Raw genomic sequence first — 19147 nt, forward strand, 5'->3', positions numbered from 1 at the left:
TAATGTGTCACATAGTATTAATGAGTTTGTGGAAAGCAAGAAAGTAGCTAACAGTGATTATTCAATATAGCTATTTGCAATAACTACTGTAAAAACAATGTTAAATAAAAACGTGAAAATATGTCAGAGGGGCCTTCCATTTTAGTAATATAGGTGTTTATATACTAACAGAGGAACAGGGCAAAGAAAGGTAGGCCATTGAGGAATTAAAGTTCTTTTAGAAGGGGAAAATGTTGAGTTTTTAGGCACTGTGAATGAAAAAGTTTCTCTCTTTCTCCTCATCTCCATTCTTCCTTTCTTCTTCTCCTCCCTACTTCCTACTCTCTCTTCTCTTTCCCCACTCTCCCTCTTCCCTCCTTTTGTCTTGTCTTCTCTCCATCTTTCCTGGTACTGGGGCTTGAATTCAGGGCTTCTCACTTGCTTGGCAGGAAGGGGACAGTTGATGGGGAGATTCCATCTCAAGCAGGCTGGGTGAGTGGAGCATGAGGATTGCAGTCCAGGCTGGCCTAAGCATAAAGGAAGACCCTATCTTGAAAATAATCGATGAAAAAACCCAGGCTGTTAGTGCGGTTTAGAGCTCAGGCTTGGATTCAAACCCTAATACCTCCAAAACAAAAAAGAGAGGGAAAACAAGGAAAAGCAATTTAAGAACATTCATAATATTACTTAGGAGGTAAGTATACACAGTACAATTGCTGTAGAAATCTCACATATATAGTAATCATCCCTACTGCATCATTAATTTTGATTTTACTTCTTGCTTTTGTAGTGGCATAATATCTGTCTGTTGTTACTGTAAGTGATTCTTTTTCTAGATTTCCATTATTCCAGATTTCTCCTATTTTATGGTGGCTCAAATGGAAGAAACCACCTCCACACACACTGAAAAATGAGCAGTAGCTAAATTTTCTTAGAAGATCTTTTACTCTTGTTTATGTCTCAAGGTTGTTTTGACTTTCTGTGAACTTCAATTGGAACTTGTTTATCAAGGTGATGGAGTGATAAACACAGATACTGGCACTGTACTCTACAAAATAACTGAAATGTAAACAATTGGTTAATTAAGCAATTGGTTAATTGGTTACTCCATTTTTACTGATAAGTAGAAATCTTTGAATAATGTACTTTTCTTGATTATTAGGTAGGTTTAATTGACATACTAGTACATAATAATGTTTTCGTTATAGATTGACATGTAGTATAGTATTATCTAAAATATAGCTGCTGAGTTGTTGAGAAGTATAAATTTTATTTTCCAAAATCTCTCAGGCTATCATTCAAGAGATTATTCTTATTTTTTAACACAATCCAATGGCAGTATGTTTCATATTACTTGGCCTAATAAGAGATTATAAACAGCCAGATAGTTAGGTAAGGCTTGCTTCTTATAAATAAGTGAATCAATAAGGCAATAACTGTTAGACCTGGCATAAATACTTCAAAGTAGCTCTGCATTATAACACATAATCATTCCTTTTTATGGCTGGATAACATTCTCTTATATGGGTATACCACACTTTGTTTATTCAGTTTTATGTGGGTACACAATTGTGTTGCATCCACTTTTTGATTATTGTGAATAGTACTGTAGTGAATATTTGCATGCATGGATTTGTTCAGTCTGTTTTGTTAACTATTTTGTTTTTATTTTACTTTTCATTTTATTTTTATTTTAGGTACTAGGGCTTGAAATCAGGGTCTTGTACTCAACAAGGCAAGTACTGTACCACTTGAGCCATTCCGTGAGCCCTGCTTTTAATTCTTTAAGGCTGGATCATATATGAAGTGCAGGGTAAACTTTTTAAAGAACCACCACACTGTTCTCCATAGTGGCTAACCATTTTAATTTTCACATCAATTTGTTCTAGGACTCATCAGTTACTGTCTCTGACAGCACTTCTTATTTTTCCTTTTAAAAATTTACATCCATTCTAGTGGGTTTTTCTCCCTTATACACACTAAATCTCACAAAGCCCATTATGTCTTTCTTGGAGCAATTACCAGACTCTGTTTTGTTTGAGGACAATGACAGTACCACTTTGTTTTGTTGGTAATCTTTTTTGTAGTACTTGTCGTTCATGTTTATTTATTTTCCCTAGTACTTCATAACTTAACTGTAACCTCTTTGTGGTTAAGAAACTAAGAACTATCTCCAGATCTAAAATTGTTAGGATTCTTGGGTTTTATCTTTTAACTTGAGCATAGTGTCTTCTACTTTCAGTAGAAATGTTTTGACATTTCCTTTCCCTTCCCAATCTATCTAGCTAATTCCATCTTATAGTCTTAAGGTTCAACTGAAATGTTGCCTCTAGGAAGTTTCCCTAAAAGAATCTTTTCCCTCTCCTCTTAAAGTTCTCTTTAAATGTTTTGGAAATACTTTATGTGTATCTGGTGTATTTTCTACAGTGTGTGTATTTTTTTTATGAAATTCAAACTAAAACCACAAACTGTACCCTGAGCAAACTCTCTATACCTTCTTTCTTCTCCCATAGTATTCTCCCCCCCCTCTCCCCATCCCCAAAGCTGAGGACCAAACTCAGTGCCTTGTGCTCACCAGGCAGGTGCTCTTCCATTGAGCTAAACCCCTAGTTCCTCGTATTCATTTTTAATATCTAAAGCTTTATTTTTCCTAGCACTATGATTTTTGTTTTTCTTCTTCACAACTGGATGCTCAAACAGTTTAATGGATGTATAGATTTGAAGCTACTTAAGAGTAAGATCTTACTGTATTCTCTTTTATAAGCTCAGAGTATAGAATTTCAGAAATATAAAGACTCACTAAATATTTATTGAATGAATCATTTTTTCTATGTTCTATTCTTATTTGTTGCTGCTTTTTATACCTAATAATTATATAATCATGGGAATCATTTCAGCAGCTAAGAAATGGCAGCCTCCCCAATGAGAAAGATTTGTATTTTTTATTATTTGAACTTTTTAAAGTTTACTTCTACAGAAGGGTGCATCATTAGCCAGAAAGACTTCAAGATGGCAAGCTACCATAATATTTTAAAAAATTAAAATAATTACAAATACCATAAATAATTAGTACAACTATCATATCTTTATACCATTTCCTGAAGGGGCAGACCCACAGGTACTTAATAGTTTTGAGTGCTGATCCTATTAACAGTAGTCTATAGTAGACTATTCTCTAGTAAATAACATGATTTAATGCTTTATGACTTCAAAGAGCTTGTTGTTTTTACAGGAAGTGGAAAGTAAGATCAGTGTGTAGAATTTTGGTGGACTCAGAAAATTGTGGTACTAGAAAATTTCCTATAGAGTATTAATCTCCAAGTGTTTTTCTCCATTTTTCTGGATCTCATCTTTCAGCCTTGTTGATGTTTTTACTATATCTTGAGCATAGTTCTGTAATGGTGCATAATAGTTTTCTTCGTAGTTTTGTTGAGTTATGATTGACAATGTAATAAGGGCACAATCTTCTCCCTCTCTGCCCTTCTTTCTCTGCTTATCTCTGTCTCCTCTCACTCTTTGGTTTCTGTCTCATCTCTCTGTTTCTCTGTCTCTGTCTCTCTCTCTCTCTCTTCCCCTCTCCTTCTCCCTCTCTTTCTCTCTCCCTCTTTTTCTTTCTCCCTCTCTCTCTCTCTCAGATCCAAACAGTAGTCTTGTGTATACAAACACTCTATTATCACCGAGTTACACATTTATCCAGCCTTCGAAACATTTGCTTTGTAGACTTAGTCTAACCTCTAACTCAGTCTTTCTTCCTCTATGTGCCAAGTATTAGGATTACAGGTTTCCACCAGCACGTGTGTACTCTTTATTTTCATTACCTTTATTTTCATTTCATTTCATTTCATGTCTAAGTTGTTGTTTAATTCCTCTTTGTAAAAAACTTTAAGAAAAAACATGAGTGATGGTATCTCTGAATTTTTATACAAGTCATGTGTACTATGTGAAAAAATTAACTATGTAACTTGTGGGCAGTTACAGGAGGGAGAAACTGGGGGAAAACAAAGAAAGGAGTGACCTTGTCCAAGAAGAAATGTACTTATTACCTGACTTACAAAATGCTGACACCTTAAAAACAATAAAATTTTATTAATAAAAATGTGTGTATGTTATTTTTATACTTATGTCAAGGAAACCTTAAATAGCCCTTGGATTCATTCAGTATACCTACCTAAAATTAAGACAGTTAAACCAGGCATGGTGGCTCAAGCCTACAAATCCCAGCTACTCAGAAAATAGAGATGGGTGGAACCAAAGTTTGAGGACAGCCTGGGCAAAGAGAACAAAATAGGATACCTGTCATCCCAGCTTTGCAGAAAACAGAATGATTTTCATCTAAAGACTGACTCTGGCAAAAACGTAAGGCCCAGTCTGAAAAATAACTAATGCAATACATAGCCCTGGCTCTGAAATTAAATCTTATCACCACTCAAAGAAAAAAAAATTAGCACTCCTAGAAATCATGCTTTTAAGATTCTAGCTTGTATTCTCCTAGCTGGTCTTCTCTGGGTCTGTGTACATACCGGTATGAGGATGGAACTGTGAGATGTACCAAGTGGTAGGAATTGGAAATTTAGAATCATATCTGTTTGTTGTTATTATTTTTGCCGGTTCCTGTGCTCTGTTCTGTTTTTTTTTCTTAGTACAAAGTATTGTGGATATTTTTCTAAATATCTGAATGTATCAATTTGAAGACAATATATTATGCCTCCTAGAAAAAATTTCTGGATGATAGGACGCTATATCTTTACATAAAATCACATCATGGTATATATGGTTTAAAAGCCTTGGTCTGTGGGGCTGGGAAGGTGGCTCAGTGGCAGAGCACTTGCCTTGCAATGCATGAGGCCCTGGCTTCGATTCCCCAGCACCACATAAGCAAAAAGAAAAAAAAAAGCCGGAAGTGGCGCTGTGGCTCAAGTGATAGAGCACTAGCCTTGAGCTGAAGAGCTGAGGGACAGCACCCAGGCCCAGAGTTCAGGCCCCACAACTGGACCCAAAAAAAATAAAATAAAATAAAGCCTTGGTGTGGCATTTCAAAAAACTATAGCAGAGCTCTTGCTAGTACAACATATGTAATAATCTGTACTTTGAGCTGAAGAAATCAATCCAACATATTTGTTTTCTTCATGCTTATAAAAGATTACTTTCACCAACATACTGACACTCATTAAAGTGTTTACATCATTAGTAAGTCCTTACAAAAACAACCATGAATTTCCTCTCTGTAATCAAAATATCAAATAAAATGAAAAGAGAGCCTAACCTGTCTACCATTGTTTACAAGTGTGAGATTGATTTCTTCCTTTAAGCCATTGTTAAGGTTCATGCTAGTTCCAACCCCAATTGCTCTAAATGAGATTGCTAACACTCTCACAATTATGTTATTATTTGCATTTTTATGTCTGTTTTTTATACTTTATTGCTGTTACCATATTTGTCCTATAATCTTGCCTTTTGAAGAGAAACCATTTTACCATGTTTTCTTTATTTTGAATCCCTTCTCTTTAGAGATATTTAGAAAAGTACTTATCCAATAGATTGTTCAGGAATGTTGATAACCAAAGCCTAGGACTTTGTTTCATTTGAGTATATTTCCCTTAATAGTTACAATCATTTCACTTGCTTTTTAGGCACACAAACAAATGGTCTGGACTTTCAGAAGCAGCCTGTGCCAGTTGGAGGAGCAATCTCAACAGCCCAGGCTCAGGCTTTCCTTGGACATCTCCATCAGGTAGAATATACTGCTCAACCATAAATGAGAGTAAAAGAGACATAAAATGCTATGACCTAGGCAAGTTATTAACAATTTAAACCTGGTGTTTATCATATTTAATTATATATGTGTAGTGCAGAATCATTATAGCTAACTACCTAGCTTTTGACCTAAAGAATGTCTTATTGAATGGAATGTATATAACTGAGTCATTATTCTTAATGAGTGTGAATCTGTGGCAACTAACTGAAGTGTAGTAATTAGAGTCATCCAAAATGCTATAGCTGAAAGGGTATGGTGTAAGTGATATAATAATACCCCTGCCTAGCAAGCATGAGGCCCCTAACTTCAATCCCTAGTTGCCAAAAGTTTAAAAAGTGATATAGGTACTATTGTCTGAGACCTGCTATGTAAGGCTCTGAGCTCAAACTAATACCCCTCCTTTAAAATGGCTCCAGACCAATGTAGTTTGAGAAACTACTTGCAGCCATCGGTTGATTGACTGTGAACCCTCTAAACACCTCAATTTTACTATCCTTCTACCACCTGATTTTTTTCTGAGTCCAAAACAGACCATAGATTTTTTTCATCTGTGTTTTAGCTATAGCTAAATAATATGGAGGGTGAGAGAACATAAAAAACATGTACTGGCCAGACAAAAGTTTTGGGATATGAGAGTTGATTGAAAATGGAAAGCGAACAGTAACAACATGGTAAACAGATTATCAGAATATCTTAACACTCTGATGTATGTATTATGGAAATACTTTACACATATTTTTTGCATATATTTGTATTGTAAAAATACTGTACAGAGCAGTTACAGTTACATGAGCAAGGTAATGAGTACATTTCCTATCGAGCATTGTTACCTCCTCCTTTGTTTTTCCCCTACCATCCCTTTCCTCCCCACCTTCCCAGCTCCTCCCTTAAAACTTAGAAGTAAGTGTTGGGAAGGTGGCTCAGAGGTACAGTACTTGCCTCACATGCATGAGGCCCTGGGTTCGATTCCTCAGCACCACATAAGCAGAAAAAGCCGGAAGTGGCGCTATGACTCAAAATGGTAGAGCTCTAGCCTTGAGCTGAAGAGCTAAGGGACAGCACCCAGGCCCAGAGTTCAGGCTGCATGACCGACCAAAAACAAAACAAAACAAAAAACAGAACTAATTTAATGTTCAAAATATATTGTCTAGCAACATTCAGTAGTGATTCAGTGAAAAACCCATATGGACACATAACCTCTCAAATTATGAATTAACTAAGTGTTACTGCCAATGAATCCATTATCCTACTCTCTTACCAAAATATGTCATCAGACTACCTAAATGATAAGCTTTTCTTTTTGAAAACATTTGGAATTCTAGAAAGCTGTCCTAAAGCCAGATTCAAAGAAATATTATATAGGTAGCAATCAGTACCTTCTGTTAGAATTAATCCATGTTTGTATGCTTGCTCAGATACAGTTTTGTTTATGCAATAGTCTTCATTTATCTGCCATTTTGATTTCCATAATTTTAGTTGCCAGTGGTTAATTGTGGTCCGAAAATAAAATTCCAATGAACTTTACAACTTTGATGGGGGGTGGAGGATTGGTGGGGGGAGGATGGGAAGGGACGAGAAGGGGAAACAAAGGAGGAGGCTACAATGCTTGATAAGAAATGTACTCATTATCTTGCCCATGTAGTTGTAGCCCCTCTGTACAGTATTTTCACAATAAAAAAAAAAGAAAAAAGAAAATTCCAGGAATACTCCATAAATTTTAAATAACTTTTATTATAGTATATTGTTGTAATTATCCAGTTTTATTATCATCAATTTCTTATTGTGATCATTTTTAAATTAGGAAAAATTGTGTGTATGTGTCTTTTATTTAGTGCTGTCTGGTTTCAGGCAACTGGGGGCTCGTGGAATGTATTACATGTGGATAAGTGGGACTACTGTATCTTTGAAATGGGGAAAGTTCAGTATACAACTCCTGGATAAAATATCAAAATTAATATTTGAAATGAATTTAAGAATGTATTTATAATGTAGGGAAAATGCTTTTGTGCTTATTTTCTTCTAAGAATATACTCAAATATCCAACGCATATCTCATTGTTTTTTTATATACTTCAATTATGTGACACATAATAAGCATCTTTTTTTTATAATAAGCATCTTTAATTGGTTTAAATTTGTAATGGTTTTTATTAGTCACTTTCCATCACTGTGACAGCATATCTACAAAATCAACTAAACTTGATTTTGGCTCACAGTTTTAGCACTTTATGTCTGTTGTCATATGGCCCCATTGCTTTGGGCCTGTGGAGAGGCAAAGCAGTATGTAAAACAAAGCTGTTACGTATCTCCTTGTGATTAGTTATTTGGGAAGTGATTCTTTAAGACTGTATAGCCTGTTTCACAACAAATTTTTACCTAGAAACAACATGACATACTTTATTATTTATTTATTTATTGTTGGTCGTGGGGCTTGAACTCTGGGCCTGGGCACTGTCCCTGTGCTCTTCAGCTCAAGGCCAGTGCTCTACCGCCTGAGCCAAAGCACCACTTTAGTTTTCTAGTGGTTTATTGGAGATAAGAGTCTCATGGGAGTTTCCTGCCTGGACTGGCTTTGAACAGTGATACTCAAATCTCAGCCTCCTGAGTAGCTAGGATTATAGGCCCAGTGCCCAGCAACATACTCAATTTTAAAACCTTTACTCTTTTTTTTTTTTGGTTGTATGGGTCTGTGCACTGTCCCTCAGCTCTTCAGCTTAAGGCTAGCGCTTTACCATTCAAGCCACAATGCCCACTTCCAGCTTTTTCTGTTTATGTGGTACTGAGAAATCAAACCTAGGGCTTCACTGACCCACCTTCCGAGCTCCTAAAACTTTTACTCTTTTAAATCTATGTTCCTGAAACTCTTTTTGGCTCCTTAGTTTACTTCTTCTAAGCCGTTAGGTCTAAAACATATTATCTCTTCAGATAGGCATTTCCTAATTATACTGTATCTAAAATACTATACATAAATTTGGGGGGAAGCATTTTTTTTTTGCTTAATTTTCAGAGGATTCTTATCAACAATATGATGACTATTCATTTTAAATAAAGAACATAGTTTTAGAGTTTAGCTGTTTACTGAGCTCTATACAAATATTTATATTTTACCTCAGGACATCTTAAGGCTATAGGACATATCCAAAGTAGGATTTATTTTCTTCCCTATTAGCCCTACCATTTTCCAATCCCCCAGATTTGAACCCTGGGATAATTCATAACACTCTTCTTCATCAATATCCAGACAGTTGCCTGGGTCCTTATAGCACTACTTTTCATGTTCCTACTTTATTCCCACTGCTATCATTGCTATGTTAGGCTTCCATTTATTACAGCCTACTTTATATTCTTCCTTTCTCGTTCTTAGTTCTCAGGACATTCATTGATACAAACCAGTGAGTCTATAGTGTTCCTCAATTTGAATTTGCTGTTTCATCATTATTCACTTTTGGTAGGAATAAAACCTGTATTCTTTACAGTACATCCTCAAAGAGGTTCGTGACTAATTAGTGGTGATTCTAACTGTACTCCTAACTTGTCAGCCATATATTCCCCTCTATTTTACTGTTTTACTCTTTATTATTAGTACTTGTGGAGAAACAAACAAGAATTTTGTTTGTTTGTTGTTTTTGTTTTCTTTTTGTCTTCATTTATCTGCCTTTGGGAGGGTGAGGTGTAGCACAGAAATAGAGCGACAAATGCAGCAGTGATATTCGCTAGTTGCTATGTTGAAATGAACCTTACAATTGGTGGGTGGGGATGAGACAGAAAAACTGGGACAAAGCAAATGAAGGGGTGGCATTGTCCAAAAAGATATATACTCATTACCTGTCTTAAGTAACTGTAAGCCCTGTATACATCACATTTATAATAACAATAAAAACAGACAAAAACAATATATTGATATTCTACAAGTTTGCCGATTAGACAATCCATTATTGTGGTTGCCAATTTTCTAATGTGGTTTTCTAATAACTGTCCTTTAAATAACCATGATTTGAAGATTAAATATCATAACTTTTATATATGTTTGGGTTTTTTCTGGTTTGTTTTATGTGCTAATATAGGGGCTTGAACTCAGGGTGTCATACTGTCACTTTTTTTTCCTTCTCTCAGCCAACAGCCATCACTCTACCACATGAGCCATACCTCCAGTCCTGCTTTTTGCTGGTTAATTGGATATGATGTCTCGAAGTCCTTTCTGCCTGCCTGGCTTCAAGACACAATCCTTCAGGTCTTAGCCTCTTAAGTAGCTAGGATTACAGTGAGTGCCTGGCTATGACTATAACTGTTTTCAGGATGTCCCTCTTAGGTTTAAATATATAGGATATTTATTGTGGTGCATATACGTGAAAATTTTGAAATAAGAACAAGTAGATAATTTCTATTTGTTTATAAAGATAAATATTAGGTAAATAATGTGTTCTTATTTAACAGTATACAGAAGATAATTCGAATTAAGTTCTTAGAATCTAAGCATCTCATGAATGCAAACATTTTTAAATAAGGAGCATCCAGTGTAAGTGTAGTTTGCATGATGATCTTCATTTAGTGTGGAAACCATCTTCAGAAAAAGATTGACAGCATAGCCAGGTGCTGGTGGCTCATGCCTGTAATCGTAGCTCAGGAGGCTAAGATCTGAGCGCAGTTCGAAGCCAACCTGGACAGGAGAGTCTGTGAGACTCTTACTTCTAATTAACCACCAGAAAACTAGAAATAGAGCTGTGGCTCAAAGTGGTAGAGTGCTAGAGCTCAGATACAGTGCTCAGGCTCTTGAGTTCAAGCTCCATGGCTGCCAAAAAATAAACAAAATTTAACAGCATATTTTTAGTGTAGAGGTGGTGACTATGAGCTTGTTCACAAAGTTTTAATCCCATAAATAAACTTTTTTGGGTATATTTCTTAGTGGCATACACTAAGTAGAGACTTAAAATATTTGTGGATAACAGCCTCTAGTGATGAATGCCTACAGTATATAGATTAGCATGTTCCCTGATTACTTTACTTATTACATAGGTCCAGCTCGCTGGAACAAGTTTACAGGCTACTGCTCAGTCTTTAAATGTACAGGTAAGCTGGGACATGAAATTATGGGTCAAATTTTCTGTTCATAATTTTCTATAATGAGCACATCATTTTTATTTTATTTTTTTGGTGGTACTGGGATTTGGTCTCAGGGCTTCACACTTATTAAGCAGATGATCTACTACTTAGCACCACACATCCAGCCCAGTAGCACACAATTTTATAAAGTGAACTATGTTTGAAGTGTTATTTTTATTATTTAATATTTTACTGCCATTTATCTGTGTATTTCATTACTGAATTTCATGAAGATATCAGTGATAATTATTGCCATTAATGAAAATCAATTTATAGTCTGTTACTGTCATCAACCAAAGGTGGACCCAAAAAAAGTCTATTTTCAAAGTTTTTGTTTCTAAGTAAGTAGTCACTAAAACATTTTCCTAAACCCAAAGCCAAACAATGTCTTAAATGCCTTTGTTTAAATTTTTTTGTCATTTTCATGTGTTAGGGAAACATTATAGTACAGAGGAATAACACTGAGGAACATGGGGAATTTATATTTGAATTCTCATTCTGTTACTATGTACCCTTGGCAAGTTACTTAACCTCCTTAGGCTCAGTTTTTCTTATCTATCTTAACTGGGAATAGTTAAAGGGTTTCCAGAGGTCCTCTCTGCTCCAAAGTGGTGGTGATGGTGGTGGTGGTGGTGGTGGTGGTGGTGGTGGTGGTGGTGGTGGTGGTGGTTTTTAAGAAATTATAATTAAGCCTGTTGATAGACAATGGTGGGTAAATAGTCATAATTTTAAAACATAACATGAATCTGGCCCTTTGCATCTATGAATCATATGTCAAAACACAATTCAAGTACTGTGTCACTCCATAACGTTTCAATCAACCTGCTGTTTCACATCATTATAGTGTTTAGGCAACTAACAGTTAAGAGGGTAAACAATATTCTGGGAGATTGATTTCCATGTTGCTAACAACTAAAGACTTTAGATTGAGTTTTCCATAAAACACAATGGAATGTGGACCTAGAAACACATGGAAACAGGGAAAGAAAAGAAATGAGATAATGTGACCTTCCTTTCTGAGGGAGAGGAGGTGGAAAACTGCCTTTGTTACCATGGTAAAGTTACATCCCTTAGAGAGATGTTGGCAAACAGGCTGTATCTCTGGTGCAGAATGTTTACAGTCCTGCACCGTAATTATCTTTCCGTGACTGGCAGAATTAATCAGAGTTTTTATGTTAATTAGCCTTGCTGCTGTCCCTAAAACAGGTGGTGAGAAATATTCAAATCTATGCAGAATGTTAATGCTCTGCATAACCAGTTTTTAATTACCATAAAAATCTCTCTCAGTGCTCCTTTCAGCAGGATTATGTTCTCTCTTGAATGCAGCATATTCTGTCAAATTTGTGTGTTACTCGATGGATGATGTTAGGTTCATAGTTCTATAAAATAGTAGATGAAAAGTTCTGTGAATCACATTATCAACCCTTAGAATCTAAGCATCCCTTAAGATAGTATATGAAGAAGTTTGAGACTGATCACTAAGTATATGTAAAAATGTTGGTATAAAGGGTCTAATACAAAAATCAGTTAAAAATGCATATCTCAACTTATTCCTTATTTCCAGAGTTGGGGATTTGGGATTGTGAAAAATTCTTTTGAGCCAGGCACCAGTGGCTCACCTGTAATTTTAGCAACACAAAAAAACAAAATCTGAGGATTCAGAACCAGCCCAGGCAGGAAAGTCCATGAGACTCTTATATCCAAGTAACCACTAGAAAACTGGAAGTGGCACCTGTGGCTCAAAGTGGTAGAATACTAGGCCTTGAGTGAAAAAGGTCAGGGACATCACCCAGGCCCTGAGTTCTCAAGAGGGCTTGACTGACAAAAATTCTTTTGATTTGTGGAAGACCAATTTATCTTTTCTTATAAATAACTGGGTGAGCATAATGACTTAGCTCATGCATGTAATGCCAACTACTGGAGAACTGTGGTTTGAGACCATTGTCAAATAGTTAGACCCTATCTTGACCAGTAAAAAGCTGAGCATGGTAGTGTGCTCCTGTCCATAAATGCTAGACTGTTTTTAAAATAATGAAAGGATAAAAAACTAAGGGAGGAGCTCAAGCGGACTTCTTGGCTAACCTGTGGTGGAAGGCCCTGAGTTCAAACCCCAGTAGTCACCTACCAAAATTTTTTAAAAGAATATAAACTTTTAATTGGTATCTTACTGGTACTAGAATAAAGAGTCTAAAAATTAATTATGTCAAACTAGGAAGTCATAGGTTTATCAGAAAGAAAAGGAAACTGAGTAGCCCATGTTTTAAATGAATCGTAAACTGTAGAGTTTTAAGTACCTTCCTTGTAATCAATTATTTGAAATCGTTTATTTCCTACCCCACTCCACTTTAGTCTAAATCTAGTGAAGAATCTGGGGATTCACAGCAGCCAAGCCAGCCTTCCCAGCAGCCTTCAGTGCAGGCAGCTATTCCCCAGACCCAGCTTATGCTGGCTGGAGGACAGATAACTGGGGTAAGTTTTCACATGTAATTGTAATAAGCTTTCTCTATGTCAGAACTGCCATTGACTGACAACTAATTAGAATTGTTCACTACAACCAGCAGTAACATGGTACTATTTTGAGTTTAAAGGAACTCCCTACACTGTTGACAGGTCTAGAAATGGAATTATCTTTGTCATGTGTTTCAAGATTTCTTTTATTAAAATTGTAGGTGCTCACATATAAACTAGGACTTTTAAAAGTCATATACCTTGTGTTGCTTTGCCATGGAGTTGTATCATTTCTATGGTTAAGAGCATTACCTTGATGAAACAACAGTGTTAATTTGGAGTTAAATCACCACTGGATAGTGCAGTGGATTTAAAGAATGGATTAGTACTTAAAAGCTTTTTCTTTAAGTGACTGTAATGTTCTAAAGTAAAACATGTAGTCTCAGATTCTAGCTCTGCATCTAATCACTTCATTTCTCTGTTAAATGTGAATGTAGAGAGAGATTACAAACAATGCTTGGCTTTTAATAATTCAGTAAATGTCATTTACTTTCACTAGAAACAAAGTGGCCCATGTGTTTTCTGTTTTGTTTTGTTTTTAACTTTTCAACTATCTTTGCTTTAAGGCATCATTTAAAATGCTTTTTTCCCTTGTGTTAAAAGTTTCCATATTATATTGTCTTTTAAGGAGGTAGTTAGGAAATAATAAGGAAAAGTTTTATTCACATTATAACAACCATTAGAATTTTTATTCATTTCACTTAAGTGTGTTTGACAATGGAAGACTCCAAAGTAGTAATTAATATATGTATCTATTTAAATATATAAGTATATGTATACATATCCTGAAAGGCATTGACTTTTTGAACAGTTTGGTTTTTATTCTTCTGTTTCTAATGCACAAATTTTGTTAGACCCTTTATTTATTTTTTTTATTTATTTATTTTTATTTATTTATTTATTTATTTATTTATTTATTTATTTATTTATTTATTTTTGGGTCTGGTTGTGGGGCCTGAACTCTGGGCCTGGGCACTGTCCCTCAGCTCTTCAGCCAAGGCTAACACTCTACCACTTGAGCCACAGCACCACTTCCGGCTTTTTTCTTTTTGCTTATGTGGTGCTGAGGAATCGAACCCAGGGCCTCATGCATGCAAAGGCAAGTGCTTTCTACCACTGAGCCGCCTTCCCAGCCCCTTGTTTAGACCCTTTTAGAAGAGGGGTTGTGCCACTAAGTAACTGTGCAGTTCAGAGTATACATGGTTCCTTTTTGTTTGATTAGAACATAGTAGCAAAGCATCTTTGAAGTAAGTTGCAATAATATAATAATAAAGCATATATAAAATACTATATATAATTACAAAAACAATGAAGTTGTGTAATAAATAAATAATGGAGTTGTATAAATTATAAAGTTATATAATAATTCTTTTGAAAGCTAGCTTAAATCTACTCTTATTTTACTCTTTGGAGTGTTTGTTTTTGGTAACATGAAGCACTGACACTGAAGCTTCTGTGAGACCTGGCCATTGGGATTTTTAGCATGTATAGAGAATGGCTGTCACACTTGTTTTATAGAGATAATGTGTTGAAAAGAGGATATAAAGTTGCATAGACTCAATGCTTTTAGTGACAAGAGATCTGGAAAAGAAACTAAATAGGAGGTCTTATTCTTTAGTCACATCTAATAACATAATGGAAAAGGTTGGATATGGCAGTGATTTGTTCTAATAGGAAGCAGCTGAGCCTTGTCAGTTCTTTTACTGGTCATATGCAGCATCCTTACTTCTGATTCATCTAATAACCTGCTGTTCTGTTTGTTGAGTATAAATTTCTTTTTCATATCCTATCAGCATTCTTTTCTTGCCTACTAGTTACTTTTCTTGCCTGAAACCTTGAGTCCTAAATAAGCTTGAATGATTGTTTTAATCTGGAGTGAGGACTACCATTTTAATTTAGTAATGATAGTTTAATCACCAATAGACATTAAGTTGAATAACTAGGACTTAGTTACCTATTAAAGTGGTTGGCTTGCACTGGAAACCATGCTTCTTCAACCCTCCCATTGCTCTGATTTTCTTTAGCTCACTTTGACACCAGCCCAGCAACAGTTGTTATTACAGCAGGCCCAAGCCCAGGCCCAGTTGCTGGCTGCTGCAGTGCAGCAGCATTCTGCCAGCCAACAGCACAGTGCTGCTGGAGCCACAATCTCAGCCTCTGCTGCCACACCTATGACGCAGATCCCCCTGTCTCAGCCCATACAGATTGCACAGGTAAGGAATGCAGGTCACTGGCCCAGCATATAAAGAATAAAAAGACAGATTTTATTTAAATTCATTAGTCTTAATTTCTTAGTCTTAAATTCATGTTGTGATCGCTAGTTTAGGCCTTAAAGGCCTCTTGATCAGTAAGGTAAGTGGTACTTTTCTTAATACTGAATTAGAAATAATGTATTTATTTGCTTATTAGAGTTGGCATTATACACATAGAGATGATTGTATGACTATTTTATATTAAGTGACAATTCTTGAATAAGTAGCTAGCATATTTCTGAGGCAGAAGATTACTGTATTTACCTTAATTAACCAATTACAACAGGCATGGGTTCTTTGCATATGCTCTACAGTAATGTTGCTACCCGCATGTGAGAAAGACAGGCAATCTGCTCTGTGCTGTGTAGTGATTAGCACTGCATTAGACTACATTAGAATGTTGCTTGATATCTATTTTCACATTTTGTGGCAAAGTAGGTAGTGGTATCAAAAAATTCTTCAAGAGGCATAGAGAGTAGGATCAAAGAAGAAAGTAAGTAAAATCCTTTATCTCAAGAAAAGGAAAAATGTATTAGTAGTTATTGAGTAAAACATTTGAAGGAGTTACAATTATATTTATCCATGCCAAAGAAGGTTTAGAAGTGGATTTAAATTGTAGCAAGTTACTTAAAAATATGGAGCTGATCTTAGGACCACTTATATAGTTTTATCACAATGATGCTTTGATTTTGATCACTTTTTTTTATCATCAGATAAATACTTACAGTCCCCATGAGGCAAGACCATATGTTTATGTTAGTGTAAAGATAATTCACTGTGACTGCACTTTGAAAAACCCTGTGGTATGATAGGCATCTGATTTTTGTATGTATAACTTTTTTCCTTTAAAACAATGATTTCTCAGTTGAGTGTGAGTGTGTAAGTTGTATCAAGTTTCATGAATCAAAGATCTTTTAGTCTATTGATGATAATTCAGAAACATTCTCAAAAGAGAATGAGGGAAGTATTTAAAAGCTCTTTTCCCACTTTACTTTCACACCAATGTTGAAGAAACATCTCTAACCATTTTTTCTAAGAGAATTTAAAGTTACTGTTAGAAGTAAGGTTGGGGCTGGGAAGGTGGCTCAGTGGTAGAGCGCTTGCCTTGCATGCATGAGGCCCTGGGTTCGATTCCTCAGTACCACATAAGCAAAAAGAAAAAAAGTTGAAGTGGCACTGTGGCTCAAGTGGTAGAGTGTTAACCTTGAGTTGAAGAGCTGAGGGACAGTGCCCCACGACCGGACCCCCCCCCAAAAAAAAAGAAGTTAGACTTAGCGTTAGATTGATACTATCATACCTACAAAGAAGTAACCTAGAGAGGCTACCAGTTTCCTCCCACACTATGTGAAACACACCTATAACTATTGGAATCTGAAAGAAAACTAAATATGGACACCTTTTACTTGTGTGAAACAGAAGTCATCAGGCTAAGAACTTTATCTTTAAGTAAGCTTTTATCTTAGAATCTCTAATCCATGTTTAATTCTGATTTTTCAGGACCTTCAACAATTGCAACAGCTTCAACAGCAAAATCTCAACCTGCAACAATTTGTGTTGGTACATCCAACCACCAACTTACAACCAGCACAGTTTATCATCTCACAGACGCCCCAGGGCCAGCAGGGTGAGCTCCTCCCTAGAGCCTATTAGTAGACACTAAGGTGTCCAAGGCTATCCACTTCATGTGACACACAACTTGACTGTTATTTTAACCTTAATACTTATTTTAAACTATCAGTATTAACTGTTAAGAAAAAAATGTTTGTGACCAAATATAGCATACTATTGAAGGTTGCTCTTTACTTTCATTCACTTGTAATCACTAGAGTAGTCAAGATTTTGGCTAAATGTGTAGCCAAAACCATTCACTATACTGACCATAGATTAGATATATTGCTTCTAGTGTTCTGATACTATATGCTTTGAATATAGTCTGATCATTAAAAATATATGCTTCTAACAGTTATTTGACTTATTTTTAAAGTTTGAGAAGAAGATTTTAGTATGAGAAACTATAAATTTCGAGTTATTTAAACCATCTTTGAGGCCGTTGAGTAGGAGCTATTGATAAGTAACTTTTCTATCAAATTATATTAGGGTTTAATCCTACTTGCAAGTTCTGGTTAATGTAATCAGTGTAAATAGTATCAAGAAATAAAGCCTTCAGGTCAGGTGCCCATGACTTATACCTATAATCTTAGCTACTCAGGAGGCTGAATTCTGAGGATTGTGAGTTTGAAAACAGCCTTAACAGGTAAGTTTGCCACAGTCTTATCTCCATTTAACCAGCAAAAAGCTGGAAGTGGAGATATGGTAAGTGGTAGAGTGCTAGCCTTGAACAAAAAAGCTTAGGGATACCAGGCCCTCAATTTAAGCCCTGGTACCAAAAAAACATCGGAAAGAAACCAGACACTGGTGGCTGATGCCTGTAACGTGGCTACTTAGTATGCTGAGACATGAAGATTGAAGTTCAAAGCCAGCCTGGACGGGAAAGCTTGTTGAGACTCTTTATTTCCCACAGAAAAAGCTGAAAGTAGAACTGTGATTCAAATGGTAGAGTACCAGCCTTGAGCAAAAAGTTCAGGGACTGTGCTCAGGCCCAGAGCTCAAGCCCCAACACTGGCAAAAAAAAAAAAAAAAAGGAAGATTTTCAGCTCAAAGCTGCATCTCTACTGATTTTTTAAATTATTATTAATTGTATATATCTATGGATAATGTACATCTGATATGTATATACAATTCCTTAAACATTTTTAATTTTATGGTAGTTCTAGGATTTGAACTCAGGCCAGTGATCTACTACTTAAGTCATAACTCTAGCCATTATGCTCCAGTCATTTTTGAGATAGGGTCTCACTTTTTTTTTTTTTGGCTTGGGCATGAGCCTGCACTGAAATCTTCCTATTTACACTTGCTGCTATACCTGGGATGACAGGTGTGTGCCAGCCATGGTCAGCTCTTTCCATTGGAAATGGAGTCTTACAAATGTGTTTGTTCAGGTTGGTCTCAAACTGTGATCTTCCGATCTCTGTATCCCAAGTAACTAGAAATATAAGTGTAAGATCCTGGCACACCCAGTACCTTGTTTCACACATAATGATTATGCCATATTTACAGGGGAGGATGTGATTTTTCTTTTTAATGTTGTCTACATGATATAGTATATAATGATCAAATTTCAGTACATTATTTCTAGAATTTTGTTTTCTGTCATTTTGTTTTTTAGGTCATTTATTCCAAATCTTTTGTTACATAAAAACTATTTTACCCTGTGCTTAAAAGATAATAAGTCAGTTTTTACTATTGAAGAGTTCACAATCTAGTGACAGGGAAATCACAATCTAGTAACAGGGAAACCAACTTTATAAGTTTTAGATGTGATATGTACAGAATGCTATGGGAGTAAAGGAGGGAGACCTCCTTGTACCTTTATATCAGAGATGCCTTCATAGTGGCTTGAAATAATGCATTCCATAGATAGCAAAGTAGAGAAAATATCTTAGAAAATGGATGACATTTGCATGGCTCAGAGACATGGGAGAGAAATTAATAAT

General features: G+C 35.8%; 1 protein-coding gene across 5 annotated transcripts in view; it reads left to right on the top strand.

The window, feature by feature from the left end:
- Nucleotides 1-19147, top strand: part of Pou2f1 (POU class 2 homeobox 1) — a 143085-nt gene that overhangs the window by 98969 nt on the left and 24969 nt on the right. For 4 of the 5 annotated variants that reach the window (XM_013021851.1, XM_013021852.1, XM_013021854.1 and 1 more), the window contains 5 exons: nt 5610-5710; nt 10747-10800; nt 13183-13302; nt 15366-15554; nt 17091-17217. In XM_013021851.1, coding sequence (XP_012877305.1) covers nt 5610-5710; nt 10747-10800; nt 13183-13302; nt 15366-15554; nt 17091-17217 — 591 coding nt within the window. The remainder of the gene's footprint in view (nt 1-5609; nt 5711-10746; nt 10801-13182; nt 13303-15365; nt 15555-17090; nt 17218-19147) is intronic. The other variant, XM_013021853.1, reaches the window with a different exon arrangement.

The sequence above is a fragment of the Dipodomys ordii genome, unplaced genomic scaffold, assembly GCF_000151885.1.
Source record: "Dipodomys ordii isolate 6190 unplaced genomic scaffold, Dord_2.0 Scaffold57, whole genome shotgun sequence".
NCBI lineage: Eukaryota > Metazoa > Chordata > Mammalia > Rodentia > Heteromyidae > Dipodomys > Dipodomys ordii.